The 17,676-nt window shown below is 43.1% G+C and overlaps 7 protein-coding genes across 7 annotated transcripts in view; 3 read left to right on the top strand and 4 right to left on the bottom strand.

Moving 5' to 3' along the window:
- The window catches only part of LOC108110026 (adenylate cyclase type 9), a 61,388-nt gene extending 59,408 nt beyond the window's left edge, over positions 1–1,980 (bottom strand). Inside the window, exons 1-3 of the mRNA XM_017218870.2 lie at positions 1,862–1,980; positions 1,452–1,644; positions 740–870 (exon numbers count right to left, since the gene is read on the bottom strand). The gene's annotated coding sequence lies outside the window, so the exon portion shown is untranslated. The remainder of the gene's footprint in view (positions 1–739; positions 871–1,451; positions 1,645–1,861) is intronic.
- Positions 1,981–4,643: 2,663 nt separating this feature from the next.
- LOC108110105 (probable isoaspartyl peptidase/L-asparaginase CG7860) lies at positions 4,644–5,893 on the top strand. The gene has a single exon (XM_017219000.2). The coding sequence runs from the start codon at positions 4,765–4,767 to the stop codon at positions 5,758–5,760; it is 996 nt and encodes a 331-aa protein (XP_017074489.1). The 5' UTR covers positions 4,644–4,764; the 3' UTR covers positions 5,761–5,893.
- A 44-nt stretch (positions 5,894–5,937) lies between these two features.
- LOC108110106 (SREBP regulating gene protein) lies at positions 5,938–7,775 on the bottom strand. The gene is made up of 2 exons (XM_017219001.2): positions 7,210–7,775; positions 5,938–7,073 (listed from the first exon to the last, which is right to left on the bottom strand). The coding sequence occupies exons 1-2, from the start codon at positions 7,309–7,311 to the stop codon at positions 6,522–6,524; spliced, it is 654 nt and encodes a 217-aa protein (XP_017074490.1). The 5' UTR covers positions 7,312–7,775; the 3' UTR covers positions 5,938–6,521.
- A 296-nt stretch (positions 7,776–8,071) lies between these two features.
- LOC108110111 (CWF19-like protein 2 homolog) lies at positions 8,072–10,403 on the bottom strand. Its single transcript, XM_017219008.1, has 3 exons — positions 9,136–10,403; positions 8,360–9,082; positions 8,072–8,296 (listed from the first exon to the last, which is right to left on the bottom strand). Exons 1-3 carry the CDS (start codon positions 10,348–10,350, stop codon positions 8,168–8,170), a joined length of 2,067 nt encoding a protein of 688 aa, XP_017074497.1. The 5' UTR covers positions 10,351–10,403; the 3' UTR covers positions 8,072–8,167.
- A 785-nt stretch (positions 10,404–11,188) lies between these two features.
- Positions 11,189–12,810, top strand: LOC108110110 (dnaJ homolog subfamily C member 25 homolog). The gene has a single exon (XM_017219007.2). It carries the CDS (start codon positions 11,401–11,403, stop codon positions 12,400–12,402), a length of 1,002 nt encoding a protein of 333 aa, XP_017074496.1. The 5' UTR covers positions 11,189–11,400; the 3' UTR covers positions 12,403–12,810.
- Positions 12,811–13,363: 553 nt separating this feature from the next.
- Positions 13,364–15,311, bottom strand: LOC108110112 (zinc finger protein 184). The gene has a single exon (XM_017219009.1). It carries the CDS (start codon positions 15,211–15,213, stop codon positions 13,522–13,524), a length of 1,692 nt encoding a protein of 563 aa, XP_017074498.1. The 5' UTR covers positions 15,214–15,311; the 3' UTR covers positions 13,364–13,521.
- A 276-nt stretch (positions 15,312–15,587) lies between these two features.
- Positions 15,588–17,631, top strand: LOC108110071. Its single transcript, XM_017218953.1, has 3 exons — positions 15,588–16,566; positions 16,680–16,995; positions 17,050–17,631. The coding sequence occupies exons 1-3, from the start codon at positions 15,830–15,832 to the stop codon at positions 17,335–17,337; spliced, it is 1,341 nt and encodes a 446-aa protein (XP_017074442.1). The 5' UTR covers positions 15,588–15,829; the 3' UTR covers positions 17,338–17,631.
- Positions 17,632–17,676: the final 45 nt, after the last annotated feature.

Below are 17,676 nucleotides of genomic sequence, written 5' to 3'. Positions count from 1 at the left end.
TTCCCACTGATGGGTGGTTGTAAACTGAGCCGGAAAAACGATGGGGGGAAAGTGTGAATGGCATCCGTTAGTCGCAACAAAAGAGGCTCTCTGACGTCTATGGGCATCATTATCATTGTCACTCCGGTTCCGATGCCCATTCCCACGGCAATTACCCATAGGAATCGGACAGGTGGGATCTGTGAGATGCTGTGACCTTGATCCCTAATGGGATTCCGGTTCATCTGAACATCTGGACACCCTTTTGGATGTGGGCTGCTTAATCAGGCAAAGTGACTAACATGATGATGCAACCAATTTAAATCGTTATCGTAGCATACTTCCCAGCTGCCACAAAGAGACTTGCCACGAAACTGTTTTTCTTTGAAAGTAAGTAAGTACTATTATGCAAGTTACTAAAGGATTTTAAGTGAAATATAAACCAGTTTCCCTCTCATTCCCATTTCTCAATGTTAAGGCTTCCTGCATTATCATCAAATAGCAAGTTTTTAAAATGATTTCCTAGTTCACTGTACTAAATGTTAGTTCATATGTATAAAGTACTTAAGTATTTCACTGCCAACGCAGTGCAGATCGACAAGAACTCAGTTTTCTAACAACTATACGGCTTAGTATTTCAGTTGATCACCAAAATTCTCTCTTAAATATAGTGTTTTAAAGTTTTAGGCATATAATTAATTAACAATTACCTACTCTTTTGGTTTCTTCTAAGTAAGTAACATATAAAAGGGTCACTTACCGCAATTTTCCATATTATTTTATGTTGTTATTGAAGCTATTTGATTGTTGAGCATTGCATTCGTTTTTCCATTTCCATTTCAATTTTCTTTGCATATATTTCACATACATATTTCACTTGTTCCACAGAGCCTAATTTGCGTGTTCACAAAATAAAAAAAAATGTATTAAATCAGTGAAAAAACAGATATTTAATAGGCGCTTACCTTAATTTTCCATATTATGCATCGGAAGATTTCGCATTTAAAAAAAATGTATACCTTCTCATTTCACATTTCCCCATTCCCCCATTTGCTTACAAAACCTGGCTAAACTTTAAATTAAATCAATGTAAAATCGAACAAAACGCAGTCCATCAATCACTTCTTGCATATTCTTTACCCTATTCCTAGCACTTTGTAAAACCAAAACAAAAATGTTATCTGGCAATGCAGCTCTTTATGAATGACACCCGAAAAGCGAGAGCAAAAACTGCAGAGAGAATTCTAAGTCGCAGACGCAAAAGAGACGATTTAACAGTTAACTTTGCTTATCTTGACTTCTTACTTCTTTGCCTTTCCTTTCATCTTTCTCATTACACTTAAATTATTTTTAGTAGAAGTTAGTAGAAAATAGTATTATTTGTTATTAAACACATATTAAAAAAACTATTAGACACTTTCGTAAATTTTAAAAATATTTCAATGAAAGAAAAATATTTTGTGGCCACTTACCCCAATTCCATATTGGGTGTTTTACCTTTTTCTCCGAGTGTATTCCAGATAGGTTTGCATATTTCGGCTATGCTTGTGCATACATCATACAAATATACATATATATGTACATATGTACATACATAAAAGAATAGATGTAGATGCGCACACACACATTTTCACTTGGCCAGCGGAGCCCTATTTGGATTTTGGCCTATAAAATAGATTAATTTCTCATTAAATCAATATGTATTGAAAGAAACACAAGGCACAGTCCTCTAATTGTTATTTAAGCAATAAATATAGATCATTTAACGCTTTTTAACCCCAAAAACAAGATTTAAATGCAATATGTAGACACACACACATGCACTTTGACTTGGCCATCGCAGACCTCTTTGCATTTCGGCATTGAAATTAGCTAAACTCACCATTAAACCAAAATATATTGATTAGGTTTATAAACACAATCCTATGATCACTTTTTATTACATTTTAATTCACTTATTAACACTTTTTAAACGCACTAACAATTTTCACTTGCAGTCCGGGGATGCCACTGGCTAAGAATGACAAGTGAAAAACCGTAATTCGAGAGCAAGAACTTTGAGCGCGGGCGGGAAAGAGAGGATAAGCTTTACAAAGATCTTGGATCTGCCTCTCCTCTCTCGTTTTAACAGCTTTTAAAGCATTTCAAATAACAGTTAAAATGAAAGCACACTTGTTGTTATTATTTATAAGTAAATTAGTTCCACATTTTTGTTTGTTAGTAATTAAAATAAATTAACTAAAGTGGAATCGGAATTTAAAATTAAAACTATACATTCATGCATTTGTGATAAAGTTTAATTTAAATATTTGATTTTACAGCTGCATTCTGTTGCGTTGCATATTTTGTTGCAAGCAATAAATTTCTCATTAAAATTAATTAATTTGTGAGATGACAAAAAACCAATTTCATTGTAGAATTTATCACATATTTATATATATATATTCAGTTCGCATTGTTCAATTTCAAGGGGCATGAAACCGGCATTCAAGTACATATTTTGTTGGAATTTAAGTTTAATCCGGTAATGAGCTTTCTGTTGGGTCCTAAGTGGCACTCTATAATCCCGCACACCTGCACATCCTCATCTATTGTATGTATGTACATCCGCATCCACCCTTTCTGTTATGAGCATTTCACGCCCAATTAGATTGGTAAGGTTATAAAGGTACATGCATACATGAACTATTATCCCTGGTTTCTCCTTCTACATCTCCATCTCGACCTCGTCCTCGTTCCCCCGGATTCACCCCATTTAATCGCAACCCATTCGAGGAGAAGAGTTCACTGGGGGCAATAATAGCGATGATAATGACTATGATTATGATGATGGGGGTCATGTGAGGACGTCGACTGACAGCCCCCGTCGCTAGAAACCGTTAACAATTTCTGACATTTTGATTTATAAATTCCCCACCATAAATTCCACCTCCTTGTTTTTCCACGTCTATTGTTCCTCCTGTTCTTCTTGGCCCTTTTATTTTTCTTGCTCTTCTTCTTGTTTACGAAAATGAAATTTACGTTTGATCCCCAAACTGCAAGGAGTAAGGAGTGTGAGGTTTTTCTTTCGTCGAAAATTGGCCAAAAAATGTGGCAGGAGAAAACTGGCAAAAATTGCTCCATCAGGCCCCAACGGAGAAATGGGAGAAATAACAACCAGAATGGGCCAAAGTTCAACCAACGCTCTGCTCTCGGTTCGATGCCATAAAATGTTATTATACACTCGAGTGTGTACCGAATATTTGGATCTACTGGTGTGGGAATCCCCAGCCTTGTAAACCAGTTCACAAAAACCCCGATCAAATGTCTTAAACAATCAAAAAACAATATGAGCGCTGTTCTTGCTTTTAAATCTGTATGGTGGTGGTCTATGATGATTTTTCTATCGTATCAAACTACCTTAAGACTTGATATAATTTTTCTAGAATTTATAATTATATTAAAAGCGAATTTTAATGGAGTTTTTATAAAAGGAAATCTCTAAAAATATTTTATATCTAATCTTAAAGGCAATAAGAATCCCAACAAAGTGTCACGCATCCTGTGGAAGTACTCACGGCAACGCCGCCAGGAGGCGCCACTGGCGGAATGTAGATGGCGCCGGCACTCAATCAAGCCACAATTGCCAGTGCTGGCCAACCGTCGAGTGTTTTGATTAAACGTTTCGCTTTAATTGCTCCATCATCATTGCGGCGGTGGGTGGCTGGCTGGTTGGTTGGTTGGTAGGTGGTTAGTGGCTGATGGCCGTTGGGTTGGTGCCATGCCCCGCAGTATGGTGCACTCCATGTGCGTGCCTCAGTGTGGTTCACTGGTGAAGTGACGCGTACGGGCAAAGACCATTGAACTTTACCATGCCACAGGGACTAGATGGCGATGGCTATGAATATGATATGACCATTAGCCACAGAAATTAGCCGTTCGTGTTTGATTGATTTTGAAAAGTAAGTAAAGGCAATACAGGTATGTTAAAGTATGTAATTCTGCGTGACTAGAGCACATTAGCCACATATGTATCTGTCATAAAATATTACATTTTCAGAGTGTATTCCTAAAATATAATCTCTCAGATGCCTGCCACCAACTCCATCAACAAGTTAAGCCTGTTTTCGAGTGAGATGTCAGAGAGTCGAATCTCGCAAAATAAATACCTGAGCACACGATCCCTCCTCCTTCCCAACTATGAACATCGATATCTTCTTGTTCACACGCCCATTAAAATATTCCAGTAAAACACTTCTACCACACGAACAATCCGATTACTCGCCTTATCACAAGTGCATGCGAGAGAAAACAACAGCAGAAGGCCAAAAGTAGCCACAAGGAATGTGAAAGGTCGAGGAGTAAATACCCTTTCCTGAAATTAACTCACTTATAACACCAAGTAATACATTTTAAAAATATATCTTTACTTTTGTAACAAGGACTTTACGTTTAACAGCAGAAATAGTAGTATATAAGCTCAACTATATTACAAACTTTATTATAAAATTTACATTTTTCAATTAATAATTACCATTTCTGAAATGCATTTTTTGATAAGCGTGTCCTTAAACCACAAAGCCATCATAATCAAACATGTTTTTGAAATATAATTAAAAAAAAACATGTCTGATTACCACCAAAGTTAGTTGACTTCTTCGGCAGGGTATTATCTCCGTCAACAAAGGAGATATAAAGACAAAGCGAGAGTATAAAACAATTCCCCAGCAATCGGAGCTCCAGACCTCAGCTGCTCGAGCTGTCTGCCACATCGGTTTCCCTGTTTATCTCCGTAATACTTTCGAAATGCCACGCCCAGTGCTGTTAATCCACGGCGGAGCCGGCGATATATCGGACTCCAGAATCGTGGGGAAGTTCGTGGGCATAAAGCAGGCCCTGCGATCCGCCTGGGGGCTATTAAATCCAGAAAATGGCAGCGGAGGCAGTGCCCTGGACGCTGTGGAGGCGGCGGTGCGCAGCATGGAGCTGGACGAGAACTTCAATGCCGGATATGGTTCCTGCCTGAACACCAGTGGCCAGGTAGAGATGGAGGCCAGTCTGATGGAGGGCCAGGATTTGCGAGCTGGCTGCATAACCCTGCTGCGGGACGTGATGCATCCGATAACTGTGGCTCGTCGCCTGATGGAGAAAAAGCGGCATACCTTCCTCGGTGGCGAGGCCGCCCAGGAGTTGGCTCTGGCCACTGGAAGCGAGAGACTACAGCCTGGAGCACTGATCACCGAGGGTGCTCGCTTTACACTAAAGGAGTTCGAGGAGCAGGTGGCACAGGGCAAGGATCCTTTCTTTGCGCGCACGGAATTGGCCGAGGACAAAGTCACACCGAAGACAGATCCCAGTGGTGAGACCGTCGGTGCTGTGGCCATGGATGCAAGTGGTCAGATTGTGGTTGGTACTTCCACGGGTGGCATCACAGGCAAGTGGCCAGGCCGCATTGGTGACACACCCATTCTGGGCAGCGGTACCTACGCAGATAACTTACGCGGAGGCGTTTCAACCACTGGACACGGCGAGACCATCATGAGATATAATCTGGCACAGCGCATCCTGGCCGCCATGGAGTACCAGGGACTTTCTGCTCAGGCCGCCGCCGACAAGGAGTGTCAGGAAATGACCAAGCGGCTGGGCGGTACTGGTGGAGCCATCGTTGTCGGCAAGTCCGGTGATCTGGGCATCAGTTTCACTTCACATCGCATGGCCTGGGGATATGTGCAGGATGGCATCATTTTCTACGGCATCGAGGGTCAGGTGGTGCACCAGGAGCCGTTCACAGTTCCCACATAGGGTGTTCAACAATCTTGGAAACTTACACCTAAAAATAACTTGATGTCTAGATGGCAATCTGAACAAATTTAACGGTCTTTTAAAATTACAGAAAATATTGACAAATATTAAATAAAGTTTTTTAAAACTTTTACATTAAAAATGTAAATGAAAATCTAAAAGTATAACTTTCTTTAAATTTAAATAGTTTTCTTTCATTTGATAAAAAAGCATTTATTTTCTTACACCTATTTAATGACAACAATAGAGAGATGTCCTATGATGGGCATATTATCCCTTGCTACTAAAAACCAATGTTAAACATAGAAAAATTAGGTATAAATTGCACTTTTCTATGGCTAAATTAGAATATTTACAATATTGCCAGTCCATAAATAAAATAAAAACTATTACATATCGGATAATATACCACTAGAGAGAGCTATATCCTGATGTATTTACAAAATCGTCTTATAATCTTTAAGCTATCAGCTAAATTCGTTTATAATTTTGCTTACCGTAAAGTTAAAGCAAAAAAAAGAACAAACAGAAAAACTTGTACTATATAAGGAGTAGTAATTGATTTTGTCCTTTCCGAAGACACAAAAATAATGGTATTGCTGCTAGCCTAAAGCGATCCCTGACTTACTTAAAATAATGCCAACGAACCAGCTAAATGGGTAACCAATAACTTTCTAGTTCGAGGTAAAGCTCATCATTCCGGCCAACAACTTTGTACAGAAGAAATGTCATCGCATTGGGCCGTGGAGGAGCTGCAGTGGTCAGCTTTTACTTGCTCCCTGAGGCGCCACATCTCGCTGAGATTCGTGTGCCTCGGTGAGACCATAACAATGCTTGGCCGTTGGATCACGGTACTTGTTTTCATGCTCCACAGAGTGCGAATTTGTCCGACACTTGACCAGGCACAGCTCGAAGTGATCTGTCACGCTGGCAAAGATGTATTTTGGCGTATTGGGTGCCTGCAGAACGCGCTCCAGCAGTGGTTGCTGTCCAGGATGAAGGCAGCAGGAGACGCAGTATTCGTACACGCCACAGCAGTGGGTAGTGGTGTTGCAGGTGCGGCAGCTATAGTATCCAATGCCGGGAAGCTCTGGATTACAGCAGCCACTGGTTAGTACTTCCTCACGCCGGCACACAAATCCACGTTCATCGGCCAGCAGACGGCGGCCCTGGACAGAGTTGCGGCAGCGCCCATCCGGATCGCCACGCGTGCGATTAAGGTGCTCCTCGGGCGCTAAGATCTGCTGCGACCATAGTAGAGGTCGAGTCCGCTGCACCAGGTACTCATCATAGTGCAGCCCGGAAAAGGAATCCTGCGAGAACAGGATAACATAATTAGCAATTGCATTACATCGCAGAGGGAACAGTTTCTATGATTTTTAGTGTTCTTATGCAGCTTAGCAGGGAAGCCTGTTCATCTTTACTGACACTTTAAGTGATCTAGCTTACCCGATTGAAGAGGTGTCCAAATCCGTAGATGAGGGGAAGCACCACCAGAACAATATACAAAATTCGGCGTCTCAACAGGCGGGAGAGGGCGGCTGGCCACATTCTGGCCACAAACTAGCGTCCCATCACAGCCACCGCCGGCTGGAATCCTTTCGAGATGCGGACATGGCTATGGGCACTTGCTGCTCGCAACTAGCGATTCTTTTTGTATCAAAAAGAATCACAGCACATTAGATGCTGTTGTTCCTCGGTTGTTTCTAATGGCTGATCAATCAAAGTTACCTTCAGTTTACAAAAAAATTTAGTTTTCACTCAGAATTGAATTTGTCAACATTGAATGGATTTCCCTTTCAATGAAATCCAATTTCTTTCTTTGGGAAACTTCCCTTTTGGTCCCAATATAACAGCTGATTTCCAATTGGACAAAGGCATTGGCTTTGCTCAGGTGTTAAAGCGTACACTTAGCATAAATATTAACCATCTAAGCCTTTTAAATTTGCTTTGAAATAATTTAATCGGAGCTCTAGTTGTTTTAAAAACAAATTACAAAATATTTGTACTTTCCAATCAGCTGTAAATGGCCAGTGTTGTGTAAGGTACACAATGAGTGAAAAATACTAAACAAAAAAATACCAAACATAAAATTTGAAAAACGTTTTAGAAAATTGTTGAAGTTGTATTAAAAACTGATTGCTGAAGCTGACATTATCTAATAAATTTAAAATATGTTCTATTTCTACTTTGAGTTTCTTGAAATTCGTTTTAAATATTAAAATTTTATTTTCTAAAAGTCAGAAATTAACTTTACATAGTTTTAAAACTTCGTTAAAATCTATATTTTGAATAAATAAATATTCAAAAATGTTTTCTTGCTTATATTTGTGGAAATCCAACGATAATTTAAAATATTTTTCTATAATTTGAATCATCTCAAGGTATATTATCTGTAGATCTCCAATTAATTTTGTGTGCAATCAAACTTCTTCCAGTTTTCGGCAAAGGATTTAACCTTTCCTATAGGGTTTGACTCTTTTCTTGGCTTTCGCCAAGCATTCGGATTCAGTTCCAACATACCGCCAAGGATTTCCTGATTGAAAAACAAAGTTTAATGTAAAATTTTTAAGATTTAACAAGACTATCACAAACCAACCTGTGCAAAGTTGGCCGGAAAACGGTCCTCATCCTCGATGACGTGCGCAAATCCCGAGTCCATGCCAAAGTGCACCCACACGTAGGGCAGTCCCTTGGGAATGGCAGCTCGCAAGGACTTCTGGCGCAGCGATACTAGCTGCTTGTTGATGCACCACTCCTGCTCCGATTCTTCGATGGCCTTCTTGAAGTAGAAGGGAGCCATCTCACCCTGACTAGCGGGAATGGGAATGCAGTGCACGCTGAGATGGGGACGCCGATGCAGTTTGTTGGCAATCTCGTAGAAAACCACATCCTGGCGTCGGGCGGCAAACATGCGGGTGAGGGCCTTGCGGAAGTTGCTCATCTCCTCCCAGGCATCTTCGTCTAGCTGCGTGCAGCAAGGCACATGCTGCAAGGTCGTCAGAATGCAGTGGCCGCTTTGAAGACCCATATACCATGGCAGACTGAGGTAGATCTTTTCGCCCAATGAAACCAGCAACTGCTTGTCCAACTTGGCGGAATCAAAGCAGCGTTCACAGTTCTCCAAACTGGCCGCCAGCTTCTCATGCTCCCGTATGGCACTTTGCATTTCCCTCTTCTCGGCATCTCCGGTAGAGATTTGCTTACGCACCTTGTCAGCGAATATATCCTCTAAATCATCATTGGGATTCTTGTGCTTGGACACAATGTCGGCATACTGCAGGTTGGCTTCTGCGGCCGTAGCATGCTTCTCCCGCTCAAACTAAAGCATAAAAGTGTTAATATTAAGTTTTTGATGTTTGATAATTAGCTTACCATTTGCTTAATATCATAACGGTCGTCATCAGCGAAGTATCTAACACGTTGGCCATCTACATGGGTGTCCACCTTTTTGTTACTGCGTTTTTGTCCTCTTCGTCCGCCGTACAGTTCATTGGGATCAGTGGTTTGCACCAGTGGCCGCACATTGCCGCTCTTATCCACCTTGGTGAGCAGCACGTGGTCTGCAGAGGCTTTGGACTTGGCTGGTTTGGCATTTGCCTTTGGTGCCGACTGGCCAGAGGCAATAAACTCTGCTCTCTGTTTACGTGCTGTTTCAAGCTGCTGATTAAGTTCCACCGCCAGCTCCTTTTTTCCTTTCAGTTCTGCTTTAATAGCCTTACCAGCCAAGTCGTTGATTTGCTCATCTGTGAGGTATGATGGGGTGGACTTGGGCTGCTCCTCCACCTCTTCGTCAGAAGAAGTGACACTCCTAGAGCGAGATCTGCTTCTCCTTGGTGGACTGGGAGCTCTTGCACCAGGTTTTCGCCATCCGCGCGAAGATCCCTGACCGGAGCTAGTGGTATGCAGCTTGTCCTGTCGGTCGTCATCGTCTTGTGGTTTTTGAAAGCCGGGCAGACCCGTGCCGTTGCTCTTCCAGTATGGATTCAGCTCACGCCCACTTTTAGCTGGATCGTACGCATCAATTTGTTGTGCCTTCTCGTTGGGTTTGGCTGGTTCTTTGCGTTCCCTGGAAAATGTTTTCAGAAGAAGAGCTTCGCTGGTCATCCAACTGTCCCGCTGGGCAGGCTGCTTCTCCGTCACCTTGTCCGCTGTGGGAGGCGGAGGAGCCTCAACCCATTCATCTTCGCTGGCTTTTTCCTTACGGCTCTTTTTGGATTTCTTTTTGCGACGCTTTCGCTCTTTTTCATCCTCACTAGACGATGAGGTGGATGAGGATGAGCTTGAACAGGAACTGTCGCTGTCGCTGCTGCTGCTGTGACGCTTCCTACTTTTTTTGGATGACTTGGATTTGGACCTGGACTTGTGCTTGGAACTCTTCTTTTTTGGTTTTTTGGCGGCCTTTTCCAATTTTTTGGCCACCGCGGGCAGCATCCAGTCGGTTTCGCCGCGCAGTTCCCTTTGTCGTTCCCGCTGGCCACGGAGCTCCGCCCGATCCTTGGCCTGCTGTAGCATCTCAGACCGGGCCTCCCGAAGCTCCTGACGCGCCTTGTCTTTTTCCCTGCCACTCTCAAATTGTATAAAGCTCATGTTTTCTTTTATCCGTTCTTGTTTACCAAAACAACATTATTAGAGGTGGGATAAATCGCGACCTAGGTATATCGATTAAAGAAATATCTATCTATCTCTTTCGTTTTGGTATATAAAATATAACGTGTTACTTAAAATTTAAAACAGACGTTAAACCTTTTGTGCAAATATTTAAAAAGCAATTTTTACATATTAATTAAAAACTAATATACTAAGTCAATTTATAAAAATATGTTATTTAGTAATATCCACTAACTCTCAATAAGAATGTAAGAATGTGGAAGTTTTAATAATTTTTATTTATTTAACAATGTTTTAATGTTGTTCTGTTTTACTGAATTCTGAATAAGAAATTATTTCTTCACGACGATCAGCTTAAGGGTCCTAATGTTGCCAGAGTGGAATCCACTCGATAATTTAAATCCATTTTTTTTTTAATTTTACAAAATTTCCAGAATTTCAAGAAAATTCAAGTTAGAAGTTTGAGAATGGCGCAATTCCATTGTTCGATAAACAGGATGAGTTAGCGATGCGTAAAAGTTAAAGAATTAACTCATTAAACCGCGGTTTTGAAACTATAAACCATCAAATTGGCAAATGCAAATGAATATGGAACAAAACTAAACTTTACAATGGTACTGACATCGCGACAAAATAATTTTTAAGCTGCTTAGGAATACGTTTAATATATATGTTACAAAAGATTCCAAGTAGCTTTGAGAATTGGAAATATAAATTTGATTCTTGTAAGTCATATAAGGTAAAATCAAATTAAATAATTTATTTAGCTGCGTATGTTCAACGGTCACACTGGTTGGAGAAAGAACAGGAATATCGTATTTATCGGCGTTATCGGCTAAAGCTAACCTGGTTAATCAGCGGCGGACAACTTCGCAGGTGGACAGACGCCGAGCAGACGGACGAGCAGCGCCATCGCGACCGCCACCAGTTGCTGCAATCCAAACCAATACGATCCCAGCTAACCAGTGCCAGCTGTGAGCCACCTCTTCCCCCCAGCTCCACGTGTCCAGAGTGAAAGCGATATCCAAAATGCAGGTGCAGGGATTGCTCCTGGTGCTTTTGGCCCTTCTGCCCACCATGGCTCTCGGATTGCTGGAGGGTCTGTACTGTGGCAAGGACAACTGCTACGACGTTCTGGGGGTCACCAGGGAGTCGTCGAAGTCAGAGATCGGCAAAGCCTACCGCCAACTGGCCAGACGCTATCATCCGGATCTGCATCGTGGCGCAGAAGCCAAGGCGACGGCGGAGACACAGTTCAAGCTGGTGGCCACCGCTTACGAGATCTTGCGAGATGAGGAGTCGCGCACGGATTACGATTACATGCTGGACAACCCGGATGCGTACTATGCGCATTACTACCGCTACTACCGGCGACGCGTGGCGCCCAAGGTGGATGTGCGCGTGGTAATCGTCGTTGTTTTAACAATAGTCTCGGTGATTCAATACTATTCGGGCTGGCAGCGATACGACTCGGCCATCAAGTATTTTGCCACGGTGCCCAAGTACAGGAACCAGGCACTGGACATTGCTCGTGACGAAATCCAGGAGAGGATTCAGAAAAAGGGTAAAAATAAAATGTCCAAAAACGACCAGCGTGAGGAGTTGGAACGGATCATTCGAAAGGTGATCGAGGAAAAGATGGACGTGAAGGGCGGCTATGCCAAGCCCACGCTGTGGGATGTGCTGTGGGTGCAGCTGATCATTTGCCCATATACGATACTAACTTTCATCGTGTGGCATGCCCAGTGGTTCTGGCGGTACACAGTAATGAAACAGCCATACGGCCGGGAACAGAAATTGCACCTGATACGCCGGCATCTGGGCATGGGCCAGCATCAGTTTGAAGCGCAGGAAGATAAGCTGATCGAAGAGTACCTGCATCTGGAGCTGTGGAAGCGAGACAATTTCGTCGCCTGGAAAGCAGAACAAGACGAAGAGATGAAAAAGAAGCTGGCGGAGAATCCGCGATACAAGGCCTACAGGCGGTACATGAAGAATCACGGACCCGGGCGCATCACATTTGAAGATTAGCCGGCGGTGCGATATTCAAGTTCAATTGTTCCATCTAAAGTCTGTTGTATGTGTATGTAAGACCGATCCAAATTCCTCGCCAACCCCTAACGTTTAAATTTTGATACATATATTTATATATAGATATTTTTTGTACATCAACTAAAATATAAATTATGTTAATGCCCCCGGTGTCCGCCGAAGGGCGAAACGTTGACCCCGCCGGAGTGATCCGCCAAAACCGGTTCAAGAACGTGGCCAAGTTCGGTTTTCGTCACCACAGTGGCCGCTGGCTATCGTGGTCGAACCACCCTAGAACAATTATTCCCTTCCCCAAACATGGTCACAAAATCCACGTCGTATGCGTGTTTCCAACTAATTTGACTAACCCGAGTAATGTAATAAATAGATAGATAGAATTAAAACGTATCTCTTATTGAGTGTTTACTGTGGTCAGTTTGCACAGTTGTTTCTAGGTAGCCCAAAATTCGATTTCGTGGCATAAAAACACTGTCTTCTTTTGCCCCAAACAGCATCTTTCCGTGCTTTTGTTTATACAGTTTGCTTGGAAACAATTTTAGTTTTTGTTTGTTGCGTGGGTTCGGGGGGATCAATACTTTGAGATAAACTCAAGTACGTGCTTCATATGTAGAAAGGTGAAAAGAAAACAAGTGTGGATTTCGGTCATAGCCTTCAAAAGAGCGGTGTATGTTCTGGGAATTTCTGATTACTTTCCAAGCGTCAGTATTTATAATAAAAAAGATCAGTTTACTTATCTGATAGTAACATTAGAAATTTCTAATCTAAAGATGAATATGAGAGTATTTATCAAATTATAATAAATAAATACATACAATGGTAAACATTGTTGCAAGAATGTTGCGGTTAATTTAATTTAATATTTACAAAGCAGAAAAATAATTGCAAAGTCCCAAAAATCTGAAAATTATCATAGACTATATAAGAATAACAAATATTTTTATAAGGGAATATCTTTTCACTTTATTTACACCGATTTCTTAGAACTATGTTTCTAATTTTTGCGGACTAAAAACTACGGGGTGGGGATGTTTTGTGGGACCGTCATAATATGAAAACAGGCCCTTAGTAAAGTGGATTTGAGTTGTCCAGGGGATAATACTAGTCTATCATGTATTTGGATTCGTCGCCGAACTCCTCAGTGTCAAGCAAATCACCGACGAGCTCCTTGACCGATCGTACACTCTGATATCCATCGACATCATCAAAATCTGGATCCGGATACGGCTCGTCATTCTCCAACTCCTCGTCCTCATCCGCCTCCTCATCCACATTATCCTCCTCGTTAAACATGAAGTCATTCGCAACGATGCACTCCTCCAGAACCTTTGTCTGGTCGAGCACCACAGAATCCAACGAGAATGCCTCGGGGATTTGCTTACGCACTGGCTCCCTGCGCACAGGCTCTTTCCGGGTGGGCAAACGCAGGCTGCGAGCAGATCCGTCAACGGATGCCGATGAGCCCGATGCCTCTCCGCTTCCCGATCCACGGTGCTGGTCCATATGCGCCGACAGATAGCTCTTCTTGGTGAACCCCTTGTCGCAATGTGAGCACTGGAACTGCTTCTTGCCAGTGTGTGTCCGCCGATGGACGGACAGAACGTGAGCGTATGCGAATCCTTTGTGGCACACCTCGCACACATATGGTCGCTCGCCAGTGTGGATCCTCTCGTGCTTCTTGCTGCTTCCAAAGTCCGAGAAACGACGCTCGCAATAGCGACAGCTGTAAGGCTTTTGGCCGGTATGGACACGCATGTGGCGACGCAGCTCCACGTTAGAGATGAATGCCTTCTGACACACCTCGCAAGAATACGGCCGTTCATTGTTGTGCCGCCGCATGTGGGCATTCAGAGCGTGCTGATACTTGTACGTATTGCCGCACACATCGCAGATCTTCGGCGAGCGTTCGGAGTGACGGCGTTTGGTCGTGGAAGCGGGCTTATAATCTTCGTCCAGATCCGGTGCCGCCAAATTTCCCCGCTTGACAACGGGCGAAACGCGACGGTACGTGCGTTTTCTCAATTGGCTCGTTGGTTGAGGCGGTGGCAACGGCGGACTGTCTACTACGGACTCCTCCATTAGCGGCGTCTCAATCTCGTACAGATGCTCTGGTGTGTTGTCGTCATCCCAGGGATCCAGACATAACATCTTGGACTCCTCATCTTTCTGTTCGTCGGAGTCCTCATCTTCTGGCTGCTCCTTGATAGGATCTTGTTCATGCAGATCATTAAGGGATAAAACCATGGCACCATCTGGCATCAGGGAGAGGGCGTCACCGTCGGCTTCCTCAACGACATCCTGATAGTAGGAGGGCTCTGTGGCAGCGGTTATAGCACTACTAACTGAGCTGGATGAGCTGGGCTCCACGTCCAGGCGCTTGATTTTCAATGTGGCGGGCAATCGAAGCTGAGCCTGCACAAGATCCAGCTTTAGCTGTTCTTGTTGCTGGTCGAGAAGAAGCGAAGCGGTGGTAGCCGCGGAGGACATCGAAGACGATGTGGCGCCAGTGGCCGAATGAAATAGCTTTTGGACGACGGCGCACTTCTCGTGGAACCGATAGGACACAGACAATTCCAGGTGACATTGCTTGCAGATCTTGTCAGGCCAGCGCTGCAGCTGCGACGGGTTATTGTCCAGCTGCAGGCCGGTGCAGCAACGGATCTTTTCCAATATGAGCATGTGCGGCGACTCCGGGTCGTGGCCATAGATGGAGCTCGCCTCGGGCTCCTCCACCAGGCAGACCAAACACGCCACGCCTAGGTCCACCACCCGTGGCTCCAGGTTATTGGACATTGCTCCGATCTCGGTCTCGGGCTAAAGCTGGGCTATAGCTGATCCTCAAGCTGAGGGCCAAAAATTCACACACGCGCAGCCAAAAAAAACTCTGTTGTGTTAGGGATGTGAGTTTCCTGTTTTTCGGTACCTGCTATATACTCACGACGCTTGCGAGGTTCACGCAACCGATAGGTTGACTACTATTGACTAGATAGAAAACGTATATGCAATAAGATATCCCTCAAGGAGCTCTAAAATTGTTTAATTATAGAAAAATAAATTTTTATTATAATCATTTATTTTTGTAACAATTTCAAATGATATGAAAAGTTATCGATGGACCGATAATAGTATCTTTGCTCGCCTCTAGAAACATTTTCGCTTATCGACAACCGACACAATCTTTCAGCAAAACGACAAGTGCCTTAGTTGTCTACTAAATAACTTCGCTAAGAAGAAAATTTAACATTTCATATTCAGTTCTTCTTCCTGCGGGAAAGTGCTTTATTGTTTTATTTCTCGAAAGCTTAAACATAAAGAAAATAATTTCGCGCCCATCCAAAAACAAATTTATCGGTCGATTGGAAGATTTGTAATTTTAAAGATAAGTTATTTTGCAAGCTAAGAATTAATTATGGAATACAAGCCCGTGTTGCAATTCAACCAGCTCCTCTTTGAGTTCTTCACCAAACTAGAACCGACACATGAGTCTCTCAGCGGTGCAGTGTATGCATTGGGACTAAAACGATGCGGCGAGATTATTCGCTACAACAACGAGGATATGGCCTTACAGGGTGACTTAAGCTTGTCGGCCTTCGCGCCCTACTGGCAAAACTTTGCCAAAAAGCTGGGACGCACTTTACGCCGAGATGATGACCTTCTGCTGCCTGGCCCAAAGGAGCGCCAGGAGCTTATCGATCTGTCTAACGAGTGGATCTTTCCGATTTCCGAAATTTCCATTTTGCATAAGGAGCGCTATTTTCTCTTTTTCCAACGCCGTCCGATCATCGCCTATGTCCTAAAGTCAGTGTTGTCACCGAATGAAAACTACGGACGTCCGCTGAAGACGGAGCATTCGCCCACTATATACTTGAACTTCCAAGCCAATTCCGGTGCAACAGATGGCTCCCAGGAGCTCCGCCAATACCGCTTGCAGCAGCTCTACAATATTCTGCTCCGTCTGGTGGACTACTCGTCCTGGCGTTTGGTGGATTCCAATAATCGTAAGAAAGACACCCTTTGTGTGTCCGTCGAAGCGCAGAAATGCTTTCAGAAGGAGGAGCCCAAGGATCATGTCTGCATCGTGAGCGGTCCTGTTTTGGAGCCCGTCAAGAAGACAGCCACCACATTGACTTTCGATCAATATTTGGAGTGAGTATATTCTAAAATAACTTAGTGCACAAGTTTTTAGCTTAAAAGAATAATACATATGCTTCCATCTCGTTCTTACTCGTGTTTATATCGGTGTTAATTTTTCAATGCAGGCTGCGCTCCTCTCATATGCGTCTGATGGCCATGCACCGCTATGGAGTCCGCCCGACTGGTTTGTGCGGCATGGATGCACTAATGAAGCGTCTTGGAGCAGCTGCCGTAATCGTGGATCTTTTCGAGGTGCGCCATGCCACCGCCGTCACTGTGGTGCGCTCTGGATTGGGCAGCTCAAAGGGAGCGTCATACATTCTATACAATTCGGCTCGACTGGAGACCATATTGCGCACATTTAATAATCATGTCGAGGATGGCTACTATAATTCATTGCCTCCACTAAAGGAAATCGATCTTAGTGTTTTAGAGGAGGATGTAAGCGGATGATATATGGGTTTCTTGTAAATTTTCTATTATTAATTTTTTTAGATGGACTGGCATTTGATTTTTGGGTACCTTTTCGGTTTCCCGGAGTTGCTCGAATCCCTAGTAGATCAAATGTCTCAGGGTCAGTGCGGTGTTCACCTGCTGGTGCGCTTTATTGAAAATCTGGCTAGCGCCTTCAGTCGCTACTATCGTCAGAAGAAGGTACTCGTCCAGAATCGCGATCAATTGATGCCAATTCTGTACGCCAGGATCTACCTTATGTTGGCTGTGCGACAGGTGCTGAATATGGCACTGTCGCTGTTTGGCATTGAACCGGTGGATTATATTTAAAGATCTATTGAATAGATCACCTAAACAACCTAAAAAAGAGGCTTATTAGATTCGTAACCTGTCACAAAACGGATACTGTCGTAAACAGTATCTGATAATTTATACAAGAAAACATGTGATCTTCATAATCATTTGATACTGATGTATTTTTAGTTACATCTATACTTCCATCGACTAGACTATACATTAATCATAATCATAGAATTACACGCACTCAAAATGGAAACCCACCACTTAACAAGTGTCAAAGGAAAGACTTGGTTTTTTTGTAAAATAAAAAAACCCCTTTGTGTATTTGATTTGTTTATTTTAATGTAAAATCAAGTATTGATTTAACTT

The sequence above is a fragment of the Drosophila eugracilis genome, unplaced genomic scaffold (genome assembly GCF_018153835.1).
Source record: "Drosophila eugracilis isolate 14026-0451.02 unplaced genomic scaffold, ASM1815383v1 contig_1858, whole genome shotgun sequence".
Lineage (NCBI taxonomy): Eukaryota > Metazoa > Arthropoda > Insecta > Diptera > Drosophilidae > Drosophila > Drosophila eugracilis.
Note: the sequence above shows the minus strand (reverse complement) of the source record. Positions and strands in the feature narration are given on the sequence as shown.